At 41.7% G+C, this 27,546-nt stretch overlaps 1 protein-coding gene across 3 annotated transcripts in view; it reads left to right on the top strand.

The window, feature by feature from the left end:
- CACNA2D3 (calcium voltage-gated channel auxiliary subunit alpha2delta 3) overlaps positions 1-27,546 on the top strand; it is a 1,508,837-nt gene that overhangs the window by 1,076,812 nt on the left and 404,479 nt on the right. For all 3 annotated transcript variants that reach the window (XM_073592282.1, XM_073592284.1, XM_073592285.1), the window contains one exon: positions 5,315-5,398. In XM_073592282.1, the coding sequence (XP_073448383.1) occupies positions 5,315-5,398 (84 nt within the window). The remainder of the gene's footprint in view (positions 1-5,314; positions 5,399-27,546) is intronic.

The raw sequence follows: 27,546 nt of genomic DNA, 5'->3' as shown, positions 1-27,546 counted from the left end.
TTGAGTGGCTCCCTCCTTGTCAGTCTAAGCAGTACTGATACAGAATGTTTTGGCAAAATGTTGAAATAAGAGAACACCCCAAAAGCTTGACCCAAAAATGTAAATGTTAATGCAAATAAGTAACATAGACAGTACTGGGATGTTTTTGTTGGAAGTGCTCTAATACAGCTAAAATTATATCAGGTCTGGACAGAGGGAGGAAAGTACTGTAGAGCACGATCAGCAAACCCACAAAAACACAGACAAACATACAAACTCCATGCAGATAATGGGGTTGATTTACTAAAGGCAAATAGACTGTACACTTTGCACCGTGCAGTAGCACTCTGCAAGTGCAGTTGCTCCAGAGCTTAGTAAATGAGCTAAAGCGTCACTTTGCAAAGCGTACCCAATCACGTGCAAAGAAAAAAAAAAACTGAATTTTTGCTTGCACGTGATTGGATGATGGCAGTCAGCAGAGCTTTACCTCATTTACTAATCTCTGGAGCAGCTAAACTTGCGGCGTGCAACTGTACTTTTAGTAAATAAACCCTAATATGTTTATTGCATCTAGGACCACAATGCTAAGCAATAAGGCCCCTTTCACACTGAGGCGGTTTGCAGGCGGTATTGTGCTAAAAATACCGCCTGCAAACCGTTTTGTTTGTTCAGTGTGAAAGCCCGAGGGCTTTCACACTGAAGCGGTGCGCTGGCAGGACGGTGAAAAAAGTCCTGCAAACCGCTTCTTTGGAGCGGTGAAGGAGCGGTGTATTCACCGCTCCTAAACCGCTCCTGCATATTGAAATCAATGGGACAGCGCGGCTATACCGCGGCAATACCGCGGCTATAGCCGCGCTGTACGAGTGATTTTAACCCTTTTTCGGCCGCCAGCGGGGGTTAAAACTGCACCGCTAGCGGCCGAATACAGCTACAAGAACGACGGTACAGCAGCGCTAAAAGTAGCACTGATGTACCGCCGACACCCCCACCGCCCCAGTGTGAAAGGGGCCTAAGCCAGAGGGCAGTATTTTCCATATTTCCACTCATGGCCAGGTGCATAAGGCAGCATGGATTAACCTCCCTGGCGGTTTTCCCGAGTGTGGCTCGGGGTTAAATTTCAGCACCATAAGCGAGCCACACTCGAGATTGCATCTCAGGATCCTGGTGCAGTGTACTTACCTTGTCCCCAGGATCCTGCGATGTCCCCCGCTGTGTCCGTGGGCTCTGTCCTCCACCCGATGCCTCTGTGTGCCAGGCTCCGTTCTCTGCAAAACGTTGCGGCAAATTCAAAACGTGCAAAATTCATTGCACATACAGTACAATGTAATTTTACAGAATACATTACGGTATGAAATCATTTCACATTCCTTTTGTCCCTAGTGCTTTGTCCAGTGCCCTGCATGCACTTTTATCATACCGTATGTACTGTTCTTTCTGCCTGGAAACTTGAGATTGTCCATGGAAACCAAAAAGTGTCCCTTTACGTCAAAATTGGTTTTAGACCAGCTAGAAAACAGCGATAATAAATTAGAACACTTGCAGAATTGAGTGATAGTGATTTGTGGGGGAATTCTTTTTTTTTTATTATTATTATTATTATATTATTATTTTTTATAATTATTTATAGTTATTTATTGGGAAAATGGTAACCAAGCAAAAAACCGCGCCCCTCTTGGGTTCCCACCACTGCGCTAAATACTAAAATATAACGAAAAAGTGTGTAAATGAAATTAAGCTGCCACTTTAAACAAATAAATTATAAGAACAATATTAACTCGCAATAAGATTAAAGAAAATTACCGCAGCGGCGCTACAGTGACACTTAGACTGTGATAAAGTGAATGTCCGTTTACACAGACCTATAACATATAACACTTGTAATAGTGTCACAAAAATCACCCTGTGCCAATGGTGACACTACTAAATATGTGCATAAAGTCCATAAACTTGAAGAAAAACATAAATCTCTTTTAAACGAGCAATAAATCACAGCACCGAGTTCTGAGTCAGCGTGTGACGTAGGACGTGCTGAGCCGAGTCAGGAAGCGGAGATCCAAACCCGAGGAGCGAAGTGTAGCAAGTGGTGGTGAGAGTTCATCCGCACACCTCGGGTCCGCTGTGACCTTAATGCATTGGTGTTGGGCGTTTACACTGGAAAGTTTGATGAGACGGTGCTGTGATTTATTGCTCGTTTTAAAGAGATTTATGTGAGTGTAATGATTGAAGTGTACACAGTGGCTATTAAATTTGTTTTTACGGTACTACACTATCAGTGCATTTTTATTTACATGTGGATTGAACCTGTACATACACGGATGGACTTTGGATTACTCGTTTAAACCTACCTGTGAGGTTTATCACGCCTATTTGCCAAAACACGAGAGTGTGAGGCATATTTGTCTGGTGAGTTTTGCATCTGACGGGAGAGGAATCACTGACACGTGTGGTTTGGTGGATAATTTAAAGAATTCTGCACATCATCTACATTTTTTTCATCAAGTTTATGGACTTTATGCACATATTTAGTAGTTTCACCATAGGCACAGGGTGATTTTTGTGATACTATTACAAGTGTTATATGTTATAGGTCTGTGTAAACGGACATTCACTTTATCACAGTCTAAGTGTCACCGTAGCACCGCTTATATTAATTTTCTTTAATCTTATTCCGAGTTAATATTGTTCTTATAGTTATTTATTATATTATAATTTATGATTTAGTGTTTCAAACTTTATCATATCCGATATATCTACTAGACTCTTGTTTGGACAGATTTAAGTGTGTTATTACTAAGAACTATAGGCCTAAAATATAAAACGCCAAATTTCCATGCAAAACAATGTACCGCTTTGAGATTCAAAAATCTGACAAAATCGTACTGCCAGGGTGGCTACAGGGGGGCAGAAATAAGCCTAAATATGTATACAGTTTGATAACTTTTTTTTTTTTGCTTTCCCTTTTGGCCACTTCTGTACATTTTTGGCTAATTTCAAGAAAGACCTGTGGGATGGAGTGTAAAAATGTTTAGAGTCAGAAGTCTCTTTATAGTTCACAAAACGTGAAATCTTCTCTCCTATCTTTAGTATGATGTTGTGTACAGTTGCAAAAGGCTTTTACCACCATTTTTTTTTACTAATCATACAATAAAATGTCTAAAGCTTGCACCAACAAGTATCATAATTTTAGGGTGCCTAGGGCACCATGATGTCCAAAAGAGGTTCTGACAGGTCACTATGTAACCATGGCAGTTGCCTATGTGGTTGTGGAGCAGAACTATCTGTAAAGGTAGCCATGAAAATTAGCAATCTCATGGGGGATGCTTCCACTCCTGCATCTGTAAAGCAGGATAGGACCTTGTCCTGTGCACCCCCTGTGCTTCTAACAAAATATACCTGGCCTCTACATTTTACCTATGTGTTTATTGTGGCTAAACTAGGCTCTTTATTCACATGTAAAAGGGTGAAATCTCAGGGAGCTTTATTAGGATGCCACCACGCTTGAATTTGCCAGTAGCCTGTATAACACCAAGCATGCACCTGTATATTATACTGCAGTGAATACCTGCGATTTCAACATACTTATAATAGCATAGTATGGTATGTAGAAGAAAGTATTGCAACAGTTAAGGTATATCTAAATCCAATTTATTTATTTTTTTCATATAGCGCAAGTTTTACCCTGCTGGATAGATTTACCCCCTTTATCTGTCCTGGTGACCACTGTCAATGGAACAGAAAGTTGTGGGAAATCAAAAATGGTACAGTTGTTACTGGACAGGACATACAGTATAAATAAGTCTTCCATAGGTGGCAACACAGGTGGCAAAGGGGTCTTGAAAACAGGCATTTAATCCATGTTTTTACTGCCCCTGACCCCTAAAAATTGACATGACAGCTGCTTATATTCGAACAAATTGCCACTCCTGTGATGCTTCGTGATGTGGTTAATTTAACTTGGCATATTGCGTTTGGCAGGTGGTGCCACTTGCCAAATGCTCCCAATAAAGCCAGCTGGAACAGTTGCGGTGTGGTATTTCAGTGTTAAATCCCCCATGGGATTGAAAGAAAAAGCATTCAGGAGGTGGCAGTATCACCTACTGAACAGCTGCAAACCACCATTCAATCGCCTTACTTACTGATTTACTTTGGATCGTGTGAAAGGGATCTAAGGGAGCATTCATCCTCGCTTTGGGGACCTATCCTCTCCCTTCCTAAAGTGTTTTCAGGTAAGAAAGTGAGGCAATATATACGGCGTATATATACGTATTTACACAGACATACTGATCAGCCATAACATTAACTCCACTTGACCTTTGACAGTATGCTATGGTATCCGCCACCAAGCTGTCAGTAGCAGATTAATTAAGTCCTGTAACTTGCAAGGTGGGGCCATTACAGATGCTCAATTGGATTGAGGTTTGGAGAATTTGAGGCCTAGCTCAACCTCAAACTTGTTGTTGTGTTCCTCAAACCATTACTGAATTCATCAGACCAGGCCACCTTCTTCCATTTCTCCATTGTCCAGTTCTGGTGCTCACGTGTCCATTGTAGGGACATTTGGCTGTGGACACGGGTCAGCATGGGCACCCTGACCGGTATGCCACTAAGCAGCCCTATACACAGCAAACTGTGATGCACTGTGTGTTCTGACACCTTTCTATCAGAACCAGCATTAACTTTTTCAGTAATTTGACCTACAGTAGCTCTTCTATTGGATTGGACTACACGGGCCATCCTTCCCTCCTCGCGTGCATCAATGAGCCTTGGCTGCCCTTGACAATGTCGCCGGTTTTCCGTCCTTGGACCACTTTTGGTAGGTCATGACCAATGCAAACCAGGAACATCCCACAAGAGTTGCAGTTTTGCTCTGCCCCAGTCATCTAGCCATTACAATTTGGTCCTTGTCAAAGTTGCTCAAATCCTTACGCTTTCCCATTTTTTTCTGCTTTCAGCACATCAACGTCAGGGATAAAATGTTAAATTGTTGCCTAATATATCCCACCCACTTCCAGGTGCTATTGTAACTAGATAATTAATGTAATTCACTTTACCTGTCAGTGGTCATAATGTTATGGCTGATCGGTGTATATTCCATGGCAATCAGTCAAAAACTTGCTGTTAATTTAAAATCTCTGTTTAAAGAGTGATAATTTCTACAGGTAATATAAATACTTTGCTCCTTTTGGTTAGAGCAATGCCAAGGATTTCTTGTTGCAAACAAAACTGTAGGTTAAAACCAACTTTTTTTTTTTCTTTTGTAGATCAACAAACGTCATTGTAAAAAACTGATAAACTCTTTTAAACCAGTTGTTTTACTTATTTTAATTTCCAACAGTATGAAGAAGGGAAAAAAAGACGGAAACCCAATTACAGCAGTGTGGATTTATCAGAAGTAGAGTGGGAAGACCGAGATGATGTGGTAAGATTCACAGAGCTCATCCATTTAACAAATAACATGATTAAAAGATCTGAACAAATGAATGGGGTGGGCAACTACATGGCAAATGAGGTTCAATGTAGAAAAATGTAAAATAATGCATTTGGGTGGAAAAAATATGAATGCAATCTATACACTGGGGGGGAGAACCTCTGGGGGAATCTAGGATGGAAAAGTACCTGGGGTTCCTAGTAGATGATAGGCTCAGCAATGGCATGCAATGCCAAGCTGCTGCTAACAAAGCAGACAGAATATTGGCATGCATTAAAAAGGGGATTAATTCCAGAGATAAAACAATAATTCTCCCGCTCTATAAGACTCTGGCCCGGCCGAACCTAGAGTATGCTGTCCAGTTCTGGGCACCAGTCCTCAGGAGGGATGTACTGGAAATGGAGCGAGTACAAAGAAGGGCAAAAAAGCTAATAAAGGGTCTGGAGGATATTAGTTATGAGGAAAGGTTGTGAGCACTGAACTTATTCTCTCTGGAGAAGAGATGCTTGAGAGGGGATATGATTTCAATATACAAATACCGTACTGGTGACCCCACAATAGGGATAAAACTTTTTCGCGGAAGGGAGTTTAACAGGACTCGTGGCCACTCATTAAAATTAGAAGAAAAAAGATTTAACCTTAAACTATGTAGAGGATTCTTTACTGTAAGAGCGGCAAGGATGTGGAATTCCCTTCCACAGGCGGTGGTCTCAGTGGGGAGCATCAATGGTTTCAAGAAACTATTAGATAAGCACCTGAACGACCACAACATACAGGGATATACAAGGTAATACTGACATATAATCACACACATAGGTTGGACTTGATGGACTTGTGTCTTTTTTCGACCTCACCTACTATGTAACTATGATTTATAACACTGTAACAGCCCAATGAGTTCTATCTCATTCTTATATCATCTACTGTAATAGTAAAGTTCTTGCTATGGTTAGTCTAACTTTTTTCCCACTGGCTTCCAATATCTGAATCCAGTGGCAGGATTTCCCTACTAAAATATGTTTGTACATGGGGAAGCAGACATTTTTGCTCATTACAATTACAGACTTTGTTTCCAGCTTTACAGTGCTATACTATATCACCAAGGGCCAGATGGATTATAACCAAAAGTCCTCAAATAATTGAGTCAGGTCATAGCTAGACTGATATTCCTAATCGTTAGGACAGCTTACTAACCAGAATGGTATCAGGAGACTGGCGGAAAGCTAACGTGGTGCCAATATTCAAAAAGTGCCAAGATACATACAAGGAAACTACAGGCCAGTCAGCCATACATCAATAGTTTGTAAATTATTGGAGGGAATTATAAGGGAACATATACAAGAATTTGCTAATGAAAATAGTATCATTAGTAGTAACCAGCATGGGTTTATGAAAGATCGTTCTTGCCAGACCAACCTGTTAACATTCTATGAGGAAGTGAGCTGTAACCTGGATAAAGGAAGGACTGTGGATGTAGTGTATCTAGATTTTTCCAAAGCGTTTGCCACAGTACCCCATACTGTAAATGCTTAATTTACAAATTGAGGTCTGCTGGCATCGACAATAGTGTATGTATCTGCGTAGAAAACTGGTTACAGGGGTGTGTCCAAAGAGTGACGATAAACGTATCTTCTGAATGGTCTGGAGTTGGGAGTGGGGTATGCCAGGGAAGATCCTGGGACCAATTCTGTTTAACTTCTTCTCAAACAATATAGAAGTTGGTATAAATAGTTCAATATCAGTATTTGCTGATGGTACGAAGCTAAGCAGGGTAATACCTGCGCAACATGATATTGAAACTTTATAGGAAGAGCTCAGCAAATTAGAGGGGTGGGTAACTACATGGCAAATTAGGTTTAATATTGATAAATGTAAAGTAATGCACTTGGGGGCTAAAAATATGATTGCACACTACACACTAGGGGGAAAACCCCTGGGAAAATCAATGATGGAAAAGGATCTGGGGGTCCTAGTTGATGATAGACTCAGCAATAGCATGCAATATCAAGGCCAGCAGAATATTATCATGCATTTAAAAGAAGATTTACCTGAGAGATAAAGATATAATTCTACCACTTTACAAAACACTGATACGGCCACATCTTGAGTATGCCGTCTCGTTCTGGTCATCAGTCCTCAGGAAGGATGTGATAGAACTGGCGAGAGTCAAGGGCAACGAAAGCTAATAACTGAGGAGCTCAGTTATGAAAAAAGGATACACATATTAAAGCGGTGTTCCGCCCACCGCTGCAAAAAATAAAAGCCAGCAGTTACACATACTGCAGCTGCTGGCTTTTAATAATAGGACACTTACCTGTCCTGGAGTCCAGCGATGTCAGCACCGCAGCTGATGTTTCCATGCCCCCGCCATTGCAGGTAAGGGAACCTGGCAGTGTAGCCTTACGGCTTCATGTCGGGAACCCTACTGCGCATGCGCTTGGCTCTCCTCCTCTCTCCTACTGGCCTGGCGGCAGGAGGAGGGAGCCGAGCAGTGACATCATGGGTTGCAGCCCAGACTTCCAGAAGTGGGAACAGGATACCTGTCAAAGACAGGTATTCGCTCCCCCCCCGAAAGGTGCCAAATGTGGCACCTGAGGGGGGAGGAGACAAATCAGCAAAAGTTCCACTTTTGGGTGGAATTCCACTTTAAGCTTATTTTCCTTGAAGAAGAGACTATTAAGAGGGGATATGATAGCAATATCTAAATACCTAAATGGTGATTTTAACATAGGGAGAAAACTGTTCAGTCTCAAGTCACTCAAGAGGACATATGGCCACTTAATTAAGTTGGATGAGAAGCGGTTTAACCCTAGACTGTGTACAGGGTTCTTTATTGTTAGAACTGTAAAGATGTGGAACTTCCTTCCACAATCAGTAATGTCAGCAGGAAATGTTAACAATTTCAAAAAAACTCTTAGATAGGTATCTTAACGTAACCAATATACAGGGATATGGGAAGTGCCCTTAACATAAATGCATACACACACCACACAGGTTGAACTTGATGAACTGGTGTCTTTATTCAACCTCACCAACTATGTAACGATGTAAATATGTAACAATAGTTGTGTTTTACTACTTCTTTTCACAATGCAAGTCCAAGGGTTGGCTAACGCATTGAAAGCAACACACTCCCTGTGTGGCTGATATATTATTTTAAAATTTCTTAATCAGCGTTGTTGAAGGAGGCTGAGTAAAATACAAAACTCTCTCTAAGGCCTGGTTCACATCTAAGCGGCTCTGCAAACTGCGTTTGCATGAGCACGACAGCCCATTCACTTGAATGGGCTGCAGTACCTGCATTTCTTGCAGAAAAAAGGTTCCTGCACCATTTTTAAAATGCAGCCGGATGAATATCACATGGTGCTTTTGCACCATGGGAACTCCCACAACCAAAAATGCACTGCAGTTTCAGATATCTGTGGGTATCATTAAGAATGAATAGCAGCCCCATGCATCTGCAAAGGAGCAGTGCGGTTTGGTTGTGGGTGACTAAGGGTGCGGAATACAAGGTGCGATTTACCCACTATCCCGCACCCACAACCTATCCTTATGGTTTATCTGAATGTTTCAATATTTATTGAAATAACAAAAATATAGATGAGCAAGCTTGTCAAAAACACATTAAAAATGAATTTACAGGTAAACACTGAAATAACTCAAGTGCTCATTAGAAGCACACTATACTCTTTAAACAAGGTCAATGGCTTTGAGGGCTAGATGATTGCAAGTTTGACAGGAGCCAGGACAAGCCTGATAAGTCTGTGTCATTGCAGAGGAGTGTTAGAAAAAAAATGGGCCTGTCAGAACTATCAATAGGAGTAAGTATGGGGCCTGCACACAACAGTGAAAGAAGTGGGAGCACTGTGGATAAACTGGACCTTGGTTAAAAAAGCTGTTCAGGTAACAAAGGAATGGCTCTATTGGCCCTGGAAATGACATGGCCAGAACTGATGGTGCTAGCCAACCATGCCAGAATAACATGTAAAGACAGATAAATGGCAGAAGGGAAAAGGTGTCATCCTGGCAGGAAGGTGCGTGGACCACCGATATGAGTATTAAAGGAGACCCAACTTTTTTTTTTTTTGTGCAGTCTATCCCCATTGCTAACAGGGAGATTTTCCGACTGGACTCCATGAGAGGTATGAGGAGCATGCAAGTCATCCAGTCTGCTAGATTTCTCTCAGATGGGATATATAAAAACTTCAGTGGGCCAGACTTGTGCTATATGATTATTAACAGGACAAGGCATAAGAAACTTGTGTGGCCTGGCTGATGAATGACGTATGAAGGGGCTTCAGCTGTCCTGGCTGGCTGTTGTCTCAGTAAGAGTGTGGAACGTGCTCTAGCTGGCTGCTATTTTCTTGCTGTGAAATAATTAGATCCTTAAACAGAAATGGGAACCATTTACTGTGCTTTGCAATGGATGACCTACTACCTGGAGAGCTGTCAACCATTACCTGCTATGCCCCTTATGTTTCACTGCTTTCTTTTTTGGACAGAGTAAGTGTGATTTTTGCAGCCATAATTGTAGCTGAGAATGTCACTCTTACTGACTGTAATATGTTTTTCATGGGTAAAGAAAACTCCAGAAACCGTAACTTAATTCAGTCTCCAAATATCTGGAACTGTTCCTCAAGGACTACTCACCAGCGAGAGGTCTCTAAAATCATATTAAAAAGAATTTTATGGGGTGAAAACGTTCAAGGAAAAATATAGTTGGAGGCATCTGGAGCTGGCATTGTTTCACAGACTGTGTGTGTCCAAGTGCAAAAAATCATACACAATGTCCACGTTCTCTTTGCCGGCAGTCTCTACGCCCAAAATTTCAGCAGCTCAAAAAGAGTTCAGAAACTGAGCATATAATGAAATTGTTTTAGTGGCATTGCTATGTTTCTCATTACCATATTCAATATGTTATAGGCTTATTGTTGGAATAAGGTGATAGTCATTCAACTGGTGAATTAAAATTACAGTTACGTCAAAATTTGCATGTAAGCTGACTCAGGAAATAATTCCTATCTGCTTAACCATCCCAATTATCATAACTGATTTCACATTGTGCACCTGACTGCTCTGACTGTTATTCCCCATAGTTTCTGTTAAAGTGGTTGTAAACCCTAATGCCGCGTACACACGAGCGGACTTTACAGCAGACTTGGTCCGGCGTACTGGATTTCGTAGGACAATTCGATCGTGTGTGGGCTCCAGCGGACTTTGTTTTCTCAAAAGTTGGATGGACTTAGATTTGAAACATGTTTTAAATCAATCCGTCGAAATTGAGTCCGGTCGAAAAGTCCGCTCGTCTGTATGCTAGTTCGATGGACAAAAAGCCATGGTAGGGCAGCTATTGGCTACTGGCTATGAACTTCCTTGTTTTAGTCCAGTCGTACGTCATCACGTACGAATTCGACGGACTTTGGTGGATTGTGTGTAGGCAAGTCCGTTCATTCAGAAAGTCCATCGTAAAGTCCATCGAAAAGTCCGCCGGGCAAAGTCTGCCGTAAAGTCCGCTCGTGTGTACGCGGCATTACAGACCACTTTAACCTACAGGTAAGTCTAGATTAAGGCTTACCTGTAGGTCCAAGAAATATCTCCTAAACCTACACGGTTTAGGAGATATTTGCAAAAAGACAGGCATGCGCCGTAGACAGTGGCGAGCAGGCGCACTGAGCATGCCGCTGCTAACAGCGATATGCCGTTAGTGGCGGCTCCCGTGCGCATTGCGCGGGAGTGACGTAATTACGGCTCCGGCCAATCACAGCGCCGGAGCCACGATACCCGGAAAGAAGATGGACGCTCCATAGCAGAGGGGACAGCGGTGACATTGCAGGCTCCTGTGTCAGGTAAGTGACACATAATGGGTTACTATGCGATGCATAGTAGCCCATTATGCTTTACCTTTGCAGGGAAACAAAGAGGAAGTAAACCCATCAAAAACACCCCTCTAGCGTTTCTGGTTCGTGGCCATCTTGAGTAAGGGCAAATGATCCATGTAGCATTTACTTCCTGCCCTTAGCTTAAGTATGTGTGCAGAAGAGTGTGCTTAGCTGAGAAAACACCTCCTCTCATTGATTACAAATAATCAATGTTGATTGGGAGAGTGAAGTTCCACTTTAACTATTTTCTACTTTGTACGCGTAATATGTGCATGTGATGGTTTACATTATTTGTCTTGTATAGTAAACTTTAATAATACACTGAACAAGGAACAGTGGTGTCACCCTAGTCCGGCTCTAAGGAGCACAAACACCTAATCTCCTTTACATAGAGGGGATTACTTTGTAGTTCACATAAATTAGAAGAGAAAGCAGATAACATTGTTTGAGATATCCGTTCAGTACAAAGGAAGCTACAAGGACAGCAGACATCTGACTCAATAGGTATTTTTCTCTTCCTGCACAAAATGTATTTAGCTTAAATATGGAAAACTAAGGCAGCCACCACATTTAAGCACTGCTAAGCTGCAATACATTACACCGTTTAGACATAAAGGAGCTTAAAGAGGAAGTAAACCCTAATGAGTTTTCTCACCAAAATAAAGCATGGAGACATGGATGAATAGGGGAGTTTGCTTTGAATATTAAAAATAAATGAATCTAAATAGCATTTTTGATTTGTAGTGCTCAGATACAGTGAAGATCTGCTTTAAAGAGGCCATGCCTTGGAAGATACAATCCGAGAAACTGATGGCCTGAAGTATTAGAACCAAAATGTATATATTAATGAATGTAAATCAGACAGTCTTTCAATGAAGAAGTCAAGATATTGTGAGTCAACGGGGTAATGTTCTCAGCATTTCAAACTATAAAAAAGATCACTAAAACATAATCCCTGCAGGCTATACATAAATTCAGTGTAAATGTACGACATGTTTACTGAACTTTCCTAAGAAAAAAAGGAAAAAGAAGGCGAGGGGCCAGTGCTGAATTCCCAAATAGGCAGATTAGGCACCGGCCTATGGGCCCCCCGCCGTTTGGGCCCCACAATAATGGGTCAAAATAATATAGTCTTGATCTTGAAAGAAAATTACAATGAAGCTTTCTCAAATTGTTTACAAAAGATAGAAAAAATGAATCAACTCAAAGAAATGAAAACTTTACATTAAAAAAATCCATAGAGAAAACACTGTATTAATGTAATGTACCGTATTAATGTAATGTACCCAATAATAATTTAAAGGGGTTATAAACACTTGTGTTTTTCCACCTTAATGCATCCTATGCATTAACCACTTAAGGACTAGCCTCGTTTTGAGATTTGGATGTTTACAAGCTTAAAACATTTTTTTTTGCTAGAACCCCTAAACATTATATATTGTTTTTTTTCTAACACCCTAGAGAATAAAATGGCGGTCATTGCAATACGTTTTTTTCACACCGTATTTGCGCAGTGGTCTTACAAGCACACTTTATATTGTGAAAGATAATGTTACACCAAGTAAATTTATACCCAACATGTCACGCTTCAAATTTGCGCCCGCTCGTGGAATGGCATCAAACTTTTACCCTTAAAAATCTCCATAGGTGACGTTTAAACAATTCTACAGGTTGCATGTTTTCAGTTACAGAGGAGGTCTAGGGCTAGAATTATTGCTCTCGCTCTAACGATTGCGGCAATACCTTACATGTATGGTTTGACCACCGTTTTCATATGCGGGCGCTACTCATGTATGCGTTCGCTTCTGCACGCGAGCTCGTCGGGACGGGGCGCTTTAAAAAAACATTTTTTTTAATTATTTATTTTACTTTATTTTATTTATTTTTTCACTGTTTTCTAAAAGAAAACATTTTCTATCACTTTTATTCCTATTACAAGGAATGTAAACATCCCTTGTAATAGAAAAAAGCATGACAGGTCCTCTTAAACATGAGACCTGGGGTCAAAAAGTCCTGAGATCTCATATTTGGACTAAAATGCAAAAAAAAAAAAAAAAAAATTGTCATTTGAAAAAATGACAACAAAAAAATGGCCCTTTAAGACGTATGGGCGGAGCTGACGTTGAGACGTCGCTTCCGCCCTCCTATGGTATGGAGACGGGTGGGGGCCATCTTCCCCTCACTCGTCTCCATACCACAGACATGACAGGTCCAGATCGCCTCCGCCGCTACGATGACTCCGGTAAGCGGCGGAGGGCGCGGGAGAGCGGTGGGATGGGGGTTGCACCTCTCCCACCGCCGATAACGGTGATCTTGTGGTTAATCTGCTGCAGAGACCACCATTATCGTAAACATGACCGGCTCCTGAAAAGATGGATACCTCGGTTGTGGCAGCAGCTGCTGCTGTTACCGAGATATCCATCTTTAAAGTGCTGATGTATATGTACAGGAGCTGGTCGGTAAAAGGTGAAAAAACACCTGGCAGTCGCCGGCCCCCCTGTTTTACTTACCTGAGCCCTTTCATCTCTTCGGCGGGGACGCGCTGTCCCTCTCTCTACGGGGTCCCGGCACTTGATTGGATAGATTGATAGCAGCACAGCTATTGGCTCCCGCTGTCTGTGGACGCAAATGCTGGACTCGGGAGTGCACCCGCAAGGTAACCCCCTCGGGAGAGAGCTTCTCCTAGGGGATTATCTGATGCGGGGAGGAGCCGCAAGAGCCGTCAGTGGACCCCAGAAGAGGATGTTCGGGGCCACTCTGTGTAAAATGAGCAGCACAGTGGAGGTAAGTATTTGTTATCTAAAAAAAATATAAAACGATCCTTTACAATCACTTTAAGGTACATAAACCATGGACATCAGGTTCTCATTATAATGTGTCTCTTAAAATCCCATCTTCTTTCAGCTCTTAGTTTGTAAAAAAAATATTGGTGGAACCTACATACGTGTAATGTACAGTAGTGATGGTCATCTCCATCTAGCGGCTGACGTGCACACTACTTAATTCAATGTTATCCCACTAGAGCACGCACACAAGAAACCAGTGTTAATTTTAGTCTTAGGACTAAAATGGCATTTTAGTTTTAGTCCCATTTTAGTCTTCTGCAATTGTTTCAGTTTTAGTCGTATTTAGTCGACTAAATCTCCAGTACATTTCAGTAATTGCAATTTAGTTTTAGTCATAGTCTTTTGACTAAAATGGCTTTTAGTTTTAGTCGCATTTTAGTTATCTCAATTGTTTTCGTTTTAGTCGTATTTTAGTTGACTAAAATAGTATTCATTTAGTCGACTAAAATGTTTTAGTCATTTTAGTTGACTAAAATGTTTTTTAGTCGTTTTAGTCAACTAAATTAACACTGCAAGAAACCTCTGAGGGGGGCCCCAAGATTATGACTGCCTTGGGGCTTCCACAGAGTTTAGTCCCGCACTGCACTGGGCCTTGAAAAGAGCCAACAGGCCATGCGATAGAGAAACAAAAAAGAAGGGAAGAAAAAGAAAGAAAAAGAGGAGAAGAAGAAATAGAAAAGAAGAGAAAGAGGTGAATGGGTAAGGAACGGTGCACAAGAGAGGAAGAGGGGGACAGTCCCCCCTCCTCAGGACCACAGCACCCCACATCTCTATGAAAAGGCTCAAAAATCAGAGAAGCAATGCTCTCTCGCTAGGTTGAGAATCATGTATCCATTGGGTCTATATTTTCAGACATTAGGCATGTTAATCTTCCAAAATAGTGGTTAGTTTTTTGTTGATCATCATACCATTTAAGCGAATTTTAATCTCCTGGATATTCAACAAAGAGGACCTCCAGGGGTGGGCAATAGTTTTTTGATGGCATTAAAATGAATGATAATGATGGCATTAGTCATTTTAGCCTGAATTGACTTATTCAACAAGGCCTCAACTGAATCATTGCATAAATTGCAATCGAGAACTCTATGTATAATGGAGTATATTCTAATCCATAGCCCCTGTGACTTAGGGCATGCCCACCATATATGCAACCATTTTCCCTCTGGCCCACAACCCAGAAACCAAAGAGGAGACTAAACAGACAACGCTGTTCCTTTACAGATACAGTACAGTGTATTTTGGCAAAATAGCCAGGTGAAAATAAAGGGGAAAAAAGAAAACTAATGTATCCACTACACCTAAGGACTGATAATTTGCAATATATTATATTTTTGCTTTTTTATTTAGATATGCTTTAATATCTCTGACTATGACATTTAGCCTGTGAAATTGCAGACCAGTGTGTTGTCTGTCTTCAACCCACTGCAGTCTTGCCTACTAATACAGAAATATTTCAGGAAGATTATAAACAAACAATCATATGACACGTTGCTGCAGTCCTGAAGCAATGTAAGAAGCTCATGAACTGAGTAGCACTGAATTCTATAAAACCTACTTTAAAAAAGGAATTCCAGATATGGATATTTTATACATAGTTACATTGGTCCAACTTGATGTCATGCTCTCCACCTCATCCAATCAAAGAATGCTTTGGATGTGTTCAGTAAATGCAAAGCATTTTCTGCATGGTGCCCGTGCCGAGCGGCTGAACTCCTGTGTTCAGAATGCATGAGGCCAGCTGCTCAGAACGGATCTGGTAAGCAAGTGGAGTTCACTGGAGTAGCAGTGCCTACTTTAATGTTTTCCAGATATCAGGCGCATTCATCAGGTATGCAATCTACATGGTTACATTGGTCCAAACTGGACCAATGTAACTATGTATAAAATATCTATACCTGGAATTCTTCTTTAACATTAATAAAGTCTAGTTCCTGACTTTGGCATTGCTGCAGTATATCCTAAATAGCAGCAGATGTTCAATAGTTGAATTTATCTGTTGTATGGATTTGAAAAGTGGCCCCGGTAAGTAGTTAGTGGCCAGTGGAGTCTTGGTTACCTAATATGTTTTTCATGCCAGTTTGGTATAGAAATTACTGGTAGCTACATGGTGGCTATTCGATAGATCTGCAGATTTATACAGCCTTTAAAGCTCTCAATTCTTTTTACTTAGGGAATATGATTATGCAAGTATTTCTAAATGTGACTGACCAACTGTACCTTACTTCACTGGACAAAGAACATTCACTTAGTCCCTATTAGTGTGGTACCATGAATAGTGGTGCACTGCAACATATGTGGGTTGGGTACAGCAGTGGTTAGTGGAGACTTCTGTAAACACATGGAGAAGATTAAGATTAGCTCAGTAACCCAAAGGGGTGTCACAGCTTGGACCAGACCTAGCCTTGGATTCCATTTGTGGTACTGCCAGTGCATCCAGCATAAGAATGCAAAATCCATCCACGTCTCAGTTGCTGCAAATTTTAGGATACAGGCATAATGTATGAAAGGTCTCCGTACCAATTGGAGCGCCTTGTGATACTCATCAGGATGCATCTTTAATGATGGCTAATAGAAATCTAGCTAGATATACATACTTTTATTGACACCTTGTAAGGCAGCAAGCTGACCACTTCATCAGGATGTAGGTTGGTTGTTCAGAAGCAATAAATAGACAACAGAAAAGGATAGGCCTATTATAAACACTTATAGTAAATATAGAATGAGTGTTTTTTTAGGTAAACAAAGTCTGCTATTACACTATATCATGATTTTTTTGTGTTCATTCGTCCTATATTATTATTATAAAAATGAAAAAGAACAGCACCCTCTAAGTGCAGCAGGTAAACAGTTTTAATAATACCACAATAATCACAAAAGAGTAGTTTGGATCATGTGTGCTCCTTCCTTGCTGACTGAAGCCTGAGGAAGGAGCACGCATGCTCCGAACGCGAAGCACCACCCGATGACCTGACCCGGAAGTGACGCCACCTGTGTGCACCGCTGATGCTTGTTCCAGCCATCCGGAAGTGCTGTGGACCAACAGTGCGGCCGGAGGCCGGCCAAATCGTGGACCTACACCCAAGCCAGCATCCACCCGGAAGCCAGAGCAGATGAACCGTAATTTATGCCTGAATCTACTACTCTTTTGTGAGTGCATCCATATCTATTGCTTATTATTAAAACTGTTTACCTGTTGCACTTAGAGGGCGCTGTTCTTTGTCCTTCTTACATTCCAGAATTTTTTTCTGGCAGCCTCCTTAGAACAGCCTAAAAGCTCTCCTTACACGGACTTAATTTTATGGACTTGTTCTATTGCCCCTTTTTCTTACCCATCCCAGATCCATTTTAATGTAACTACACTGTCATATCCAGAGTGCACCATATTACCCCACTGTCTGTGTATTATTATAAATATTGCATTAGCTTAAAGTTCCCATTTTGGAAAGAAATTGACGTACCATACAGATGTGGAAAATATACGAAAAATACTTAGAAAAAGGCTTTTGTTATTACGTGGCATTGAATGCATTAGCATGCCACTGGTACTAGATCACATTGGACATAGATGAATCTCCCTCCTTTAATCTTTGTAGTTTGTCATGACTAAAATTCCTATTTTAATTCTTAACAAATGTTCATTTAGAGAAACACATAAGAATAGGATAAGTGGCACCAACACAAGCTTACATGTGGGTCTACCCTAGACACAATTTAAAACTTGGATCAGAATGAGAAAACGTTCACTTTTTCTGTACATTCAGTGCATACATCTGTTAAACTTTGTATGTTATCATTTTTTTTATAGGTTATTATAACAGATACTATTTTTAAAGGCATGTCATTTGTGTGGTCTTTAACATGTATGTAAACCCTTCATCCATTTTTCAGTATGTTTGGCATCATGTCTCACTGCATACAGTTTTAGTAAGCAAATTATTTTATATGTTATAAAATATATAAAAAAATATAAAAATATATAAAATAAATAATTATTTATATAATATACAGTGGGGACGGAAAGTATTCAGACCCCCTTACATTTTTCACTCTTTGTTATATTGCAGCCATTTGCTAAAATCATTTAAGTTCATTTTTTTCCTCATTAATGTACACACAGCACCCCATATTGACAGAAAAACACAGAATTGTTGACATTTTTGCAGATTTATTAAAAAAGAAAAACTGAAATATCACATGGTCCTAAGTATTCAGACCCTTTGCTGTGACACTCATATATTTAACTCAGGTGCTGTCCATTTCTTCTGATCATCCTTGAGATGGTTCTACACCTTCATTTGAGTCCAGCTGTGTTTGATTATACTGATTGGACTTGATTAGGAAAGCCACACACCTGTCTATATAAGACCTTACAGCTCACAGTGCATGTCAGAGCAAATGAGAATCATGAGGTCAAAGGAACTGCCTGAAGAGCTCAGAGACAGAATTGTGGCAAGGCACAGATCTGGCCAAGGTTACAAAAAAATGTTTGCTGCACTTAAGGTTCCTAAGAGCACAGTGGCCTCCATAATCCTTAAATAGAAGACGTTTGGTATGACCAGAACCCTTCCTAGAGCTGGCCGTCTGGCCAAACTGAGCTATCGGGGGAGAAGAGCCTTAGTGAGAGAGGTAAAGAAGAACCCAAAGATCACTGTGGCTGAGCTCCAGAGATGCAGTCGGGAGATGGGAGAAAGTTGTAGAAAGTCAACCATCACTGCAGTCCTCCACCAGTCGGGGATTTATGGCACAGTGGCCCTACGGAAGGCTCTCCTCAGTGCAAGACACATGAAAGCCCGCATGGAGTTTGCTATAAAACATCTGAAGGACTCCAAGATGGTGAGAAATAAGATTCTCTGGTCTGATGAGACCAAGATAGAACTTTTTGGCGTAATTCTAAGCGGTATGTGTGGAGAAAACCAGGCACTGCTCATCACCTGTCCAATACAGTCCCAACAGTAAAGCATGGTGGTGGCAGCATCATGCTGTGGGGGTGTTTTTCAACTGCAGGTACAGGACGACTGGTTGCAATCGAGGGAAAGATGAATGCGGCCAAGTACAGGGATATCCTGGACAAAAACCTTCTCCAGAGTGCTCAGGACCTCAGACTGGGACGAAGGTTTACCTTCCAACAAGACAATGACCATAAGCACACAGCTAAAATAACGAAGCAGTGGCTTCACAACAACTCCGTGATTGTTCTTGAATGGCCCAGCCAGAGCCCTGACTTAAACCCAATTGAGCATCTCTGGAGAGACCTAAAAATGGCTGTCCGCCAACGTTTACCATCCAACCTGACAGAACTGGAGAGGATCTGCAAGGAGGAATGGCAAAGGATCCCCAAATCCAGGTGTGAAAAACTTGTTGCATCTTTCCCAAAAAGACTCATGGCTGTATTAGATCAAAAGGGTGCTTCTACTAAATACTGAGCAAAGGGTCTGAATACTTAGGACCATGTGATATTTAATTTTTTCATTTTAATAAATCTGCAAAAAATGTCAACAATTCTGTGTTTTTCTGTCAATATGGGGTGCTGTGTGTACATTAATGAGGAAAAAAAATGAACTTAAATGATTTTAGCAAATGGCTGCAATATAACAAAGAGTGAAACTTTTAAGGGGGTCTGAATACTTTCCGTCCCCACTGTATATATAATATATAGCCCTTCCTGTCACAGACTGACAACACTAAGCCATTGCCTCGCAATAGGCAGCAGTGTTGTCAGCCTGACATGTAACCTCTTTTGGTTAGCTGTTGGGCTGTCTATCTGCTAAACTTGATAGGTAGGCCAAGAGCCACCTGAAGGTACACCATACTCACGGTGGCCTCTACTGGGCCTGCAAAGAACAGATTTCCCTGTAGGAATAAATGGCAGACATGCGCAGAATTAGTAGGACCCAACAGGGCCACACAGTGAAGATTTCTGGATTAGGGAGAAAGGTAAGTATTGGACTAGGCTGCATTCAGGGAGGTGAGAGCTTGAATGAAAGGGCAACCTGTACCAAAGTTACAGCTGTCCTTAAAGTACATGTAAAGCCCCAAACTGTTTTATTCCATTATGGGATTCATGTCCTGCAGGCACAACAGAAAGTGAGAGGAAATCTTTACAAAGTGAGGGAAATGTTCCCATAGACGTTTCTCACCAGATCAAGTATTTACATTAAATTCCAGTCCTAGAGAAAGCTCAATCGAACAAATAGAGCAGGGTTCTTCAAACTATGGCCCTCCAGTTGTTCAGGAACTACAATTCCCATCATGCCTAGTCATGTCTGTGAATGTCAGAGTTTTACAATGCCTCATGGGATGTGTAGTTCCGTAACAGCTGGAGGGCCGTAGTTTGAGGATCCCTGAAATAGAGTAAGGTAGGCCATATATTATGCAATTTTCTTTCTTTCAACCACGGGTTGAAGGAAAGAAAATAGCTTGATTCCCCCATCAACACAGTCAGTGGTGGGAATCCCTCCCGTTTGTCTATTGTATTCTAACAGTGAGAGGTTTCCCAGCTGTTAGAATACAATGGCCACTGCAGGCTGCTATAGCTGCCACCAGTGATCAACCAGCCTGCCCATAGATCATTCGGAATCTGTCCGGTTCCTGCTGAACTGCTTGAATTTCGATCCATCCATGGCTGGCTTAAATCTTCCTAGAGAATAAACAAACCCTTTTCACAATTTTAAAACCTACAAAAAAAAGTTTTTAGATACACTTTAAAGTGGAATTAAATTCACATTGTGCTGGGTGGACTTTAGTCATGTTGTGCAAGAATGGGCAACATATATGCTGCGATCGCCTCCATCACATCTGCTGACACGTTCACCCTATCTTTATTCGGGTTCACCATCTTCAGACATTTTGATTGGCTGTAATCTTGAAAACATTTCTGGCAGGCAGAACAGGAGCTTTTATTGCAAAAGAGCCCATGCAGTGTTCACACATTTCTACATGTTTCATAAAAAAGGCTTTAGTTCCACCTCAGTTGTGAAATAGTTGATAGATCAAAAAGTGTGTTCGGTAGTTAACCACTTAAGGACCGAGCCTCTTTTTGAGATTTATTGTTTACAAGTTAAAAACAGTTTTTTTTGCTAGAAAATTACTTAGAACACCCAAACATTATACATTTTATTTTTTCTAACACCCTAGAGAATAAAATGGCGGTCATTGCATTACTTTATGTCACACCGTATTTGTGCAGCGGTCTTGCAAGCGCACTTTTTTTGGAAAAAATACACTTTTTTAAATTAAAAAATAAGACAACAGTAAAGTTAGCCTAATTTTTTTTTTATATTGTGAAAGATAATATTACGCCGAGTAAATTGATACCCAACATGTCATGCTTCAAAAATGCGCCGCTCGTGGAATGGCGACAAACTTTTACCCTTAAAAATCTCCATAGGCGACGTTTAAAAAATTCTACAGGTTGCATGTTTTGAGTTACAGAGGAGGTCTAGGGCTAGAATTATTGCTCTCACTCTAACAATCACGGCGATACTTTAAGAGCTATGGGCGGAAGTGACGTTTTGATGTAGCTTCCGCCCTGCAATTGTATGGAGACGTGTGGGGGCCATCTTCCCCTCACTCGTCTCCATACCCAGCAAGGGGAAACATCCGATCGCCTGCGCTGCCTGCGGAGGGTACTGGAGCACGGCGCGAGGGGGGGGCCCTTCTCTTCCGCCGACGATAAAAGTGATCTTGCGGCAAATCCACCGCAGAGACCACTATTAAAGGAAACCGGACCGCCGGCCGAAAAAGAGGATACCAGTTAGCTAGCTGCTGCCATAACAACGATATTCCTCTTCAAACTTAGAACGTATATCGGCGTACAGCGGTCCGGAAGTGGTTAAATGACCATGTGTATAGATGTGTTGCTATATGGCTTAATGAAGTTTGCACACAGTGTAGCAACACAATCTTCTTCAGTTGCTTTAAGCATAGCTAGAAATTGATAGGGCTTCTACATTAATAGAGATTCTGACACCCCTTTTGTTTATTTGGGTGCATCTAAGCGAGGTGGACCTTACAATCCAAGCAAAGGAAGCCTTCCTCAAGCTATGTAATAGAATGCTTTCAAGTCCTTAGTTATCTAACAACAGGCATGAGTAAATCAATGTCACATTTTAGAGGTAAACCCCTTGAAAGTCGATTTTCTAATTCCTGTTGTTAAGTCAGTAATGGCTTAAAAGCATTCTATACCCCAGGGAGCGGGCGACTTCTTTTATATACCACTCTTACCAATTTTGATCCCACGGAACCATTATCTTTTCTCATATGAATTGAGCCATCAAGAAAAATGCTTCTTATTTTCCTAATTATACAATAAATGCGCCCAGGGAGGAATCGTTGGATTGTATTCAGGCTCCACGCAGTTGTAAATCTCTGGGATTGAACGTTTCTCTTTATGATCCAGATGGGCACGGCAAACTACCACCTACTCAGCTTGATTATTCTCCCCTTCAGCCAGGCATAGTGCTGGAAACTTGTAAAGGAAAACTTGACTGTTGAAGTTTCTAGCCAGAATTTACCAAATTGCACAAAATAATTTTCACCCTTTGCTTGGGTTTATAGGGAAGCATAGCTAAGCTGATTGTCTTTTGTCACGGTTTTTAGGTCACGCAGAATGGACAGGCGCCAGGATTACACTCCCTTCCTGCCTAAAGCTGAATGTAATAGAAGTTTGAATTCAGAAACACAAAATATAAGGGCATACGCTCAAAGTTTTTTTTAAAAGATCTGTTATTTATCTAAATATTAAAGGACCATACAGTATATATTGACAAACAATGATTGGTTTCAGTAATGCTAAATAATGACATGCACATGGATATTTGAACATCTACTTTGCTGTGCATGCAACCAAAAGGGTTAGACATAACTTTACCGCCCTCTGTACTACTTTAAAGGCCAGCCAAGCCCAGAGAGGTATCAGGGACATGCTGGAAGACCCAGAGGTTTAAACAATAGAGAGGGTCACTGTAACAAGAGAAGACTTTAGTCATGATGAGTAAAATTTCAGATGGCAGCTTAGACTTTACAAAAAGCTTAGCCTATACAAAAAGAAAAACACCTGCTATGTAAACAGTATGGGGTTGATTTACTAAGACCCCTTTCACACTGGGGCGGTTTGCAGGCGGTATTGCGCTAAAAATACCGCCCCTAAACAGCCTCCGCTGTTTGTTCAGTGTGAAAGCCTGAGGGCTTTCACACTGAAGCGGTGCGCAGGCAGGGAGGTGAAAAAAGTCCTGCAAACCGCTTTTTTGGAGTGGTGAAGGAGCGGTGTATTCACCGCTCCTAAACCGCTCCTGCCAATTGAAATCAATGGGACAGCGCGGCTATACCGCGGCAATACCGCGGCTATAGCCGCGCTGTACAAGGGATTTTAACCCTTTTTCGGCTGCCAGCGGGGGTTAAAACCGCACCGCTAGCGGCCGAATACAGCTACAAGAACGACGGTACAGCAGCGCTAAAAATAGGGCTTTGAAAAGTGCAGTTGCCCTCTACAAGTGCAGCTGCTCCAGAGCTTAGTAAACGTTTGCAAAGAATACCCAATCATGTGCATGGAAAAAAACAAAAAAACATTTTTGCTTGCACATGATTGGATGATGGAAGTCAACAGAGCTTCTGCTCATTTACTAAGCTCTGGAGCAATTTCACTTGCAGAGCGCACAGTCTTTTTGCCTTAAGTAAATCAACCCCTATATGTCCCCATTCAAGAGTACTCTTTTTTTGTAGCATGGGTACCACTGCAACTCCTGTGTATACAGAGATATGGCTAGATCTGCTTATCTGTTTTTTTTGGTTGATTGGCTTGGTTTGTTTCCATATGGAAAATGTATATTATTGTCTGTAAACAGTACAAGCATGGTTAGTCCTTTCTAATATAGATATTGTCAAGTTACTGAAGCTTCATGTAGATGTGCGCTTGGGAGGGCGTGGCAAAAATATGCGGTTGAGCTGTGTTTTTGCTGCCTGACAACCCCCACCCCCCAAGCTGAAATAGGCAGCGGATGGGGGTGTTTACATGCCGCTGGCACAATGCCTTGCAAAGTTATCCAACATGTAACAATTGGTGGGCAGCCCACCTGCCAGACGGTACATGCTGAAGCAAATGGGGAAGCACTACAAATGCCCCACAACCGTGTGCAATGCATGTGGCTGCGGCATGTTTTTGGCAAAAATGTGATTAAAACAGCAGGTCACATCGCTTCCCCACTGCCTGTCAGTAGCCTCTGAGGTGTGATCTGACAGCGGATTGGGCTTCAGAGGAAAGGGAGATTTAGACACACGTCGGAATATACCCAAAGAGTGGAGATAAAGTGTATCTGAGCACCACAGACTGAAAATGCTATTTAATTAATTTTTTATATTCAAAACAAACTTACCCATCTATCCATGTCTCCATATTTTTTTTGTTGAGAAATCACTTTGAAAAACACCCCCATAGTATTTCCAGCCACAGACATCTTGAGTAAGGTGATGCATGTAGTATTTTTAACAAAAACAGCGGTGCTTTATTGTTGTAACAGATAATCAGAGTTACAGAATACCATTCAACAGAGTACAATACATTACATACGTAGATTACATATTTGAGGATAGGGAAATTAATATGCAAAACCCGCAAGCAATACGTAAGGTTAATAGTACCATTCTCAACAAGTACTGTCCACCCTCCACCCTCCAAAACCCTCCCCTATTGGGGCAAATGATCGTAGTGAATGTTCTGGGAGTGCCCAGTTGTTGCACTATTTTGGACTAAGGTTGTAGGTGAACTCCAGATTGCAGACCTCTATTCCGCTCTTGCCGGCCATGGCGTTGCTGGGGATACATGATGATGAGCAGAGGCCATATCATCTTAAATTACTAATTTCCTTCCTTCTTTTCTATGCCAAAAAAGAAATACTCATGAAATGGATGGATTCTTCCCCTCCATCCTTTTCAGCCTGGGAGGCACAGATTGAGGCAGTAATCCCCATGTATAAAATGACATATATAAACCGTGGCTGTCCGTGGAAATTTGAAAAAGTTTGGGCTCCGTGGATGGCCTCCTAGATGCATGTAGTATTTACTTCCTAGAATCCAGCTGCCCTTAGCTCAGGCATGCAGGCAGGAGAGTGTGCATCCAGTTGAAAAAAAAAAATGCCCATGAAGACTTTTGGGATGTATGACATAATTTTGGCCTGAGACAGAAACCAGGAATCAAATGAAGAAATGTAAAAAAAAAAAGTTTAAAATAAGCAAATATAATATACCTTCCTATCTATTTACTAAGGATAGTAGATTGACAGTAGTTGATGTTGATTGGGAGAGTTTAGTTCCACTTTAAGCTGTAAGATAAATTACAGACCAGGGACCTATTTCTTGATGTCATCTTCAGCTTTTTAACTAATCTTTTCCGTCCTTGCTGCTTGGTATATTTCAAAGCTACAAAGCTACAAAAGTCACCCATGACAACCTTATTGATTTATAGCTTGAAAGAATATGTGAAGTATAGCAACATAATAACTAAGCTATAGAAATGTACCCACAAGCGTCACTTCTCAGTGTTTCTGGCAGGGGCATTGCTAGGTCTACAAAAGATCTGTGGCTAGAGCCCATAGCAGCGTAGTAAAGAAAGTCATACGCTTGGGCAGGCATACACATGTATATACGGTAATATACATGTGAGTGTATATCCCCAGAGAGCCCCCCACTTACATCAGGGTCCCCAGAGAGCCCCCCTTACATCAGGGTCCCCAGAGAGCCCCCCTTACATCAGGGTCCACAGAGAGACCCCCTTACATCAGGGTCCCCAGAGAGCCCCCCTTACATCAGGGTCCCCAGAGAGCCCCCCCTTACATCAGGGTCCCCAGAGAGATCCCCTTACATCAGGGTCCCCAGAGAGCCCCCCTTACATCAGGGTCCCCAGAGAGCACCCCCTTACATCAGGGTCCCCAGAGAGCTCCTCCTTACATCAGGGTCCCCAGAGAGACCCCCTTACATCAGGGTCCCCAGAGAGCACCCCCTTACATCAGGGTCCCCAGAGAGCCCCCCTTACATCAGGGTCCACAGAGAGACCCCCTTACACCAGGGTCTCCAGAGAGCCTCCTCCTTACATCAGAGTCCCCAGAGAGCCTCCCCCTTGCATCAGGGTCCCCAGAGAGCCCCCCACTTACATCAGGGTTCCCAGAGAGCCCCCCTTACATTAGGGTCCCCAGAGAGTCTCCCCCTTAAAATCAGGGTCCTCAGAGAGCCTCCCCCTTGCATCAGGGTCCCCAGAGAGCCCCTCACTTACATCAGGGTCCCCAGAGAGCCTCCCCTCCCCTTGGGGACCCCTGCAGAGACTCAGGGCTATGGGCACCAGATTCAGGGCTATAGCCCCAAAAGCCACCCCCTTGCGATGCCACTGGTTTCTGGTATCTTTATCACGTCAAGTCAATAAAGGTCTATAGGTAAAGTAGAAATCCCTTTTTGGCTAGGCTTGGGTGATTAGAAGTCATCCACTTATTGAATAGAAACAAATCTTAGCTATATTTGCCAGTCTTAATACTTTGAACATACTGCTTCCCATAGGTGGTCAAAATTGAAAGGAATGATTTGTAATTTGAATGCAAACTCAGATCTATCAGCAAGAAATAAGTGTTTTTTTCCCCACTCTCTATAGCTTTCCATTTTATCTGTCTCTGCCAAGACCCCAGTCCTACCTCTCACATACAGGCTTTATTACCTTTTCTCAGCAAAGGCCTTTGTACTAGAAAATTGCATCCAACAATGTGTCTTTAACTGATAATTTCAAAAAGCTTCCCATGCTGTTTTAATGATGGTGTTGGCGTCCATAATTAAGAACTGGCACATAAAATATTATGAAACTCAAAAATTATAGGTGTGAGGGAATGCACAGGTCTCATAATAGAGCAGCAAAGAATAGCTAATAAACAATCATTGATCTCATTTGTGAATGGCAAAAGCCTTTATAGTGTAGGTTAATTCAGCATATTGCAGACGCAGCTTAAATGCAGGTTACCACTTAGAATTTCGGCTGCAGGGTCCTGTGTCTTTTATAGACCCTCTGGAGCCATGTTGCCATGTTTACTGTTTGAATAGACTATTGTGTACTAATTATATCTCTTGTTTGGATGGCCGCCAACTGCAACAAAGATCTTTTTTTCTTTTTTTTGGCATTTTAAGAACTAGTGGAATTATAAAACGAAAAATTACATGTAAAGCACATGTGGTCCTGCACCTAGGCCCACCAAAGTATAAGGAAGCCAGGAACAAGGATACCAAAATGTCCTTGTATTTTATCAATAGTTACTTTATAAATAATGTCAACTCGAGTATAAGCATATTGCTGTCACGTACCTGGTCGGTGAGCCTGACATGCAGAGGAAGGACTCTCGTACAGCTCCGGCTGGGGGCTACTGATATGAGACTCACTGATGGTGAG

The sequence above is a fragment of the Aquarana catesbeiana genome, linkage group LG07, assembly GCF_042186555.1.
Source record: "Aquarana catesbeiana isolate 2022-GZ linkage group LG07, ASM4218655v1, whole genome shotgun sequence".
Lineage (NCBI taxonomy): Eukaryota > Metazoa > Chordata > Amphibia > Anura > Ranidae > Aquarana > Aquarana catesbeiana.
Note: the sequence above shows the minus strand (reverse complement) of the source record. Positions and strands in the feature narration are given on the sequence as shown.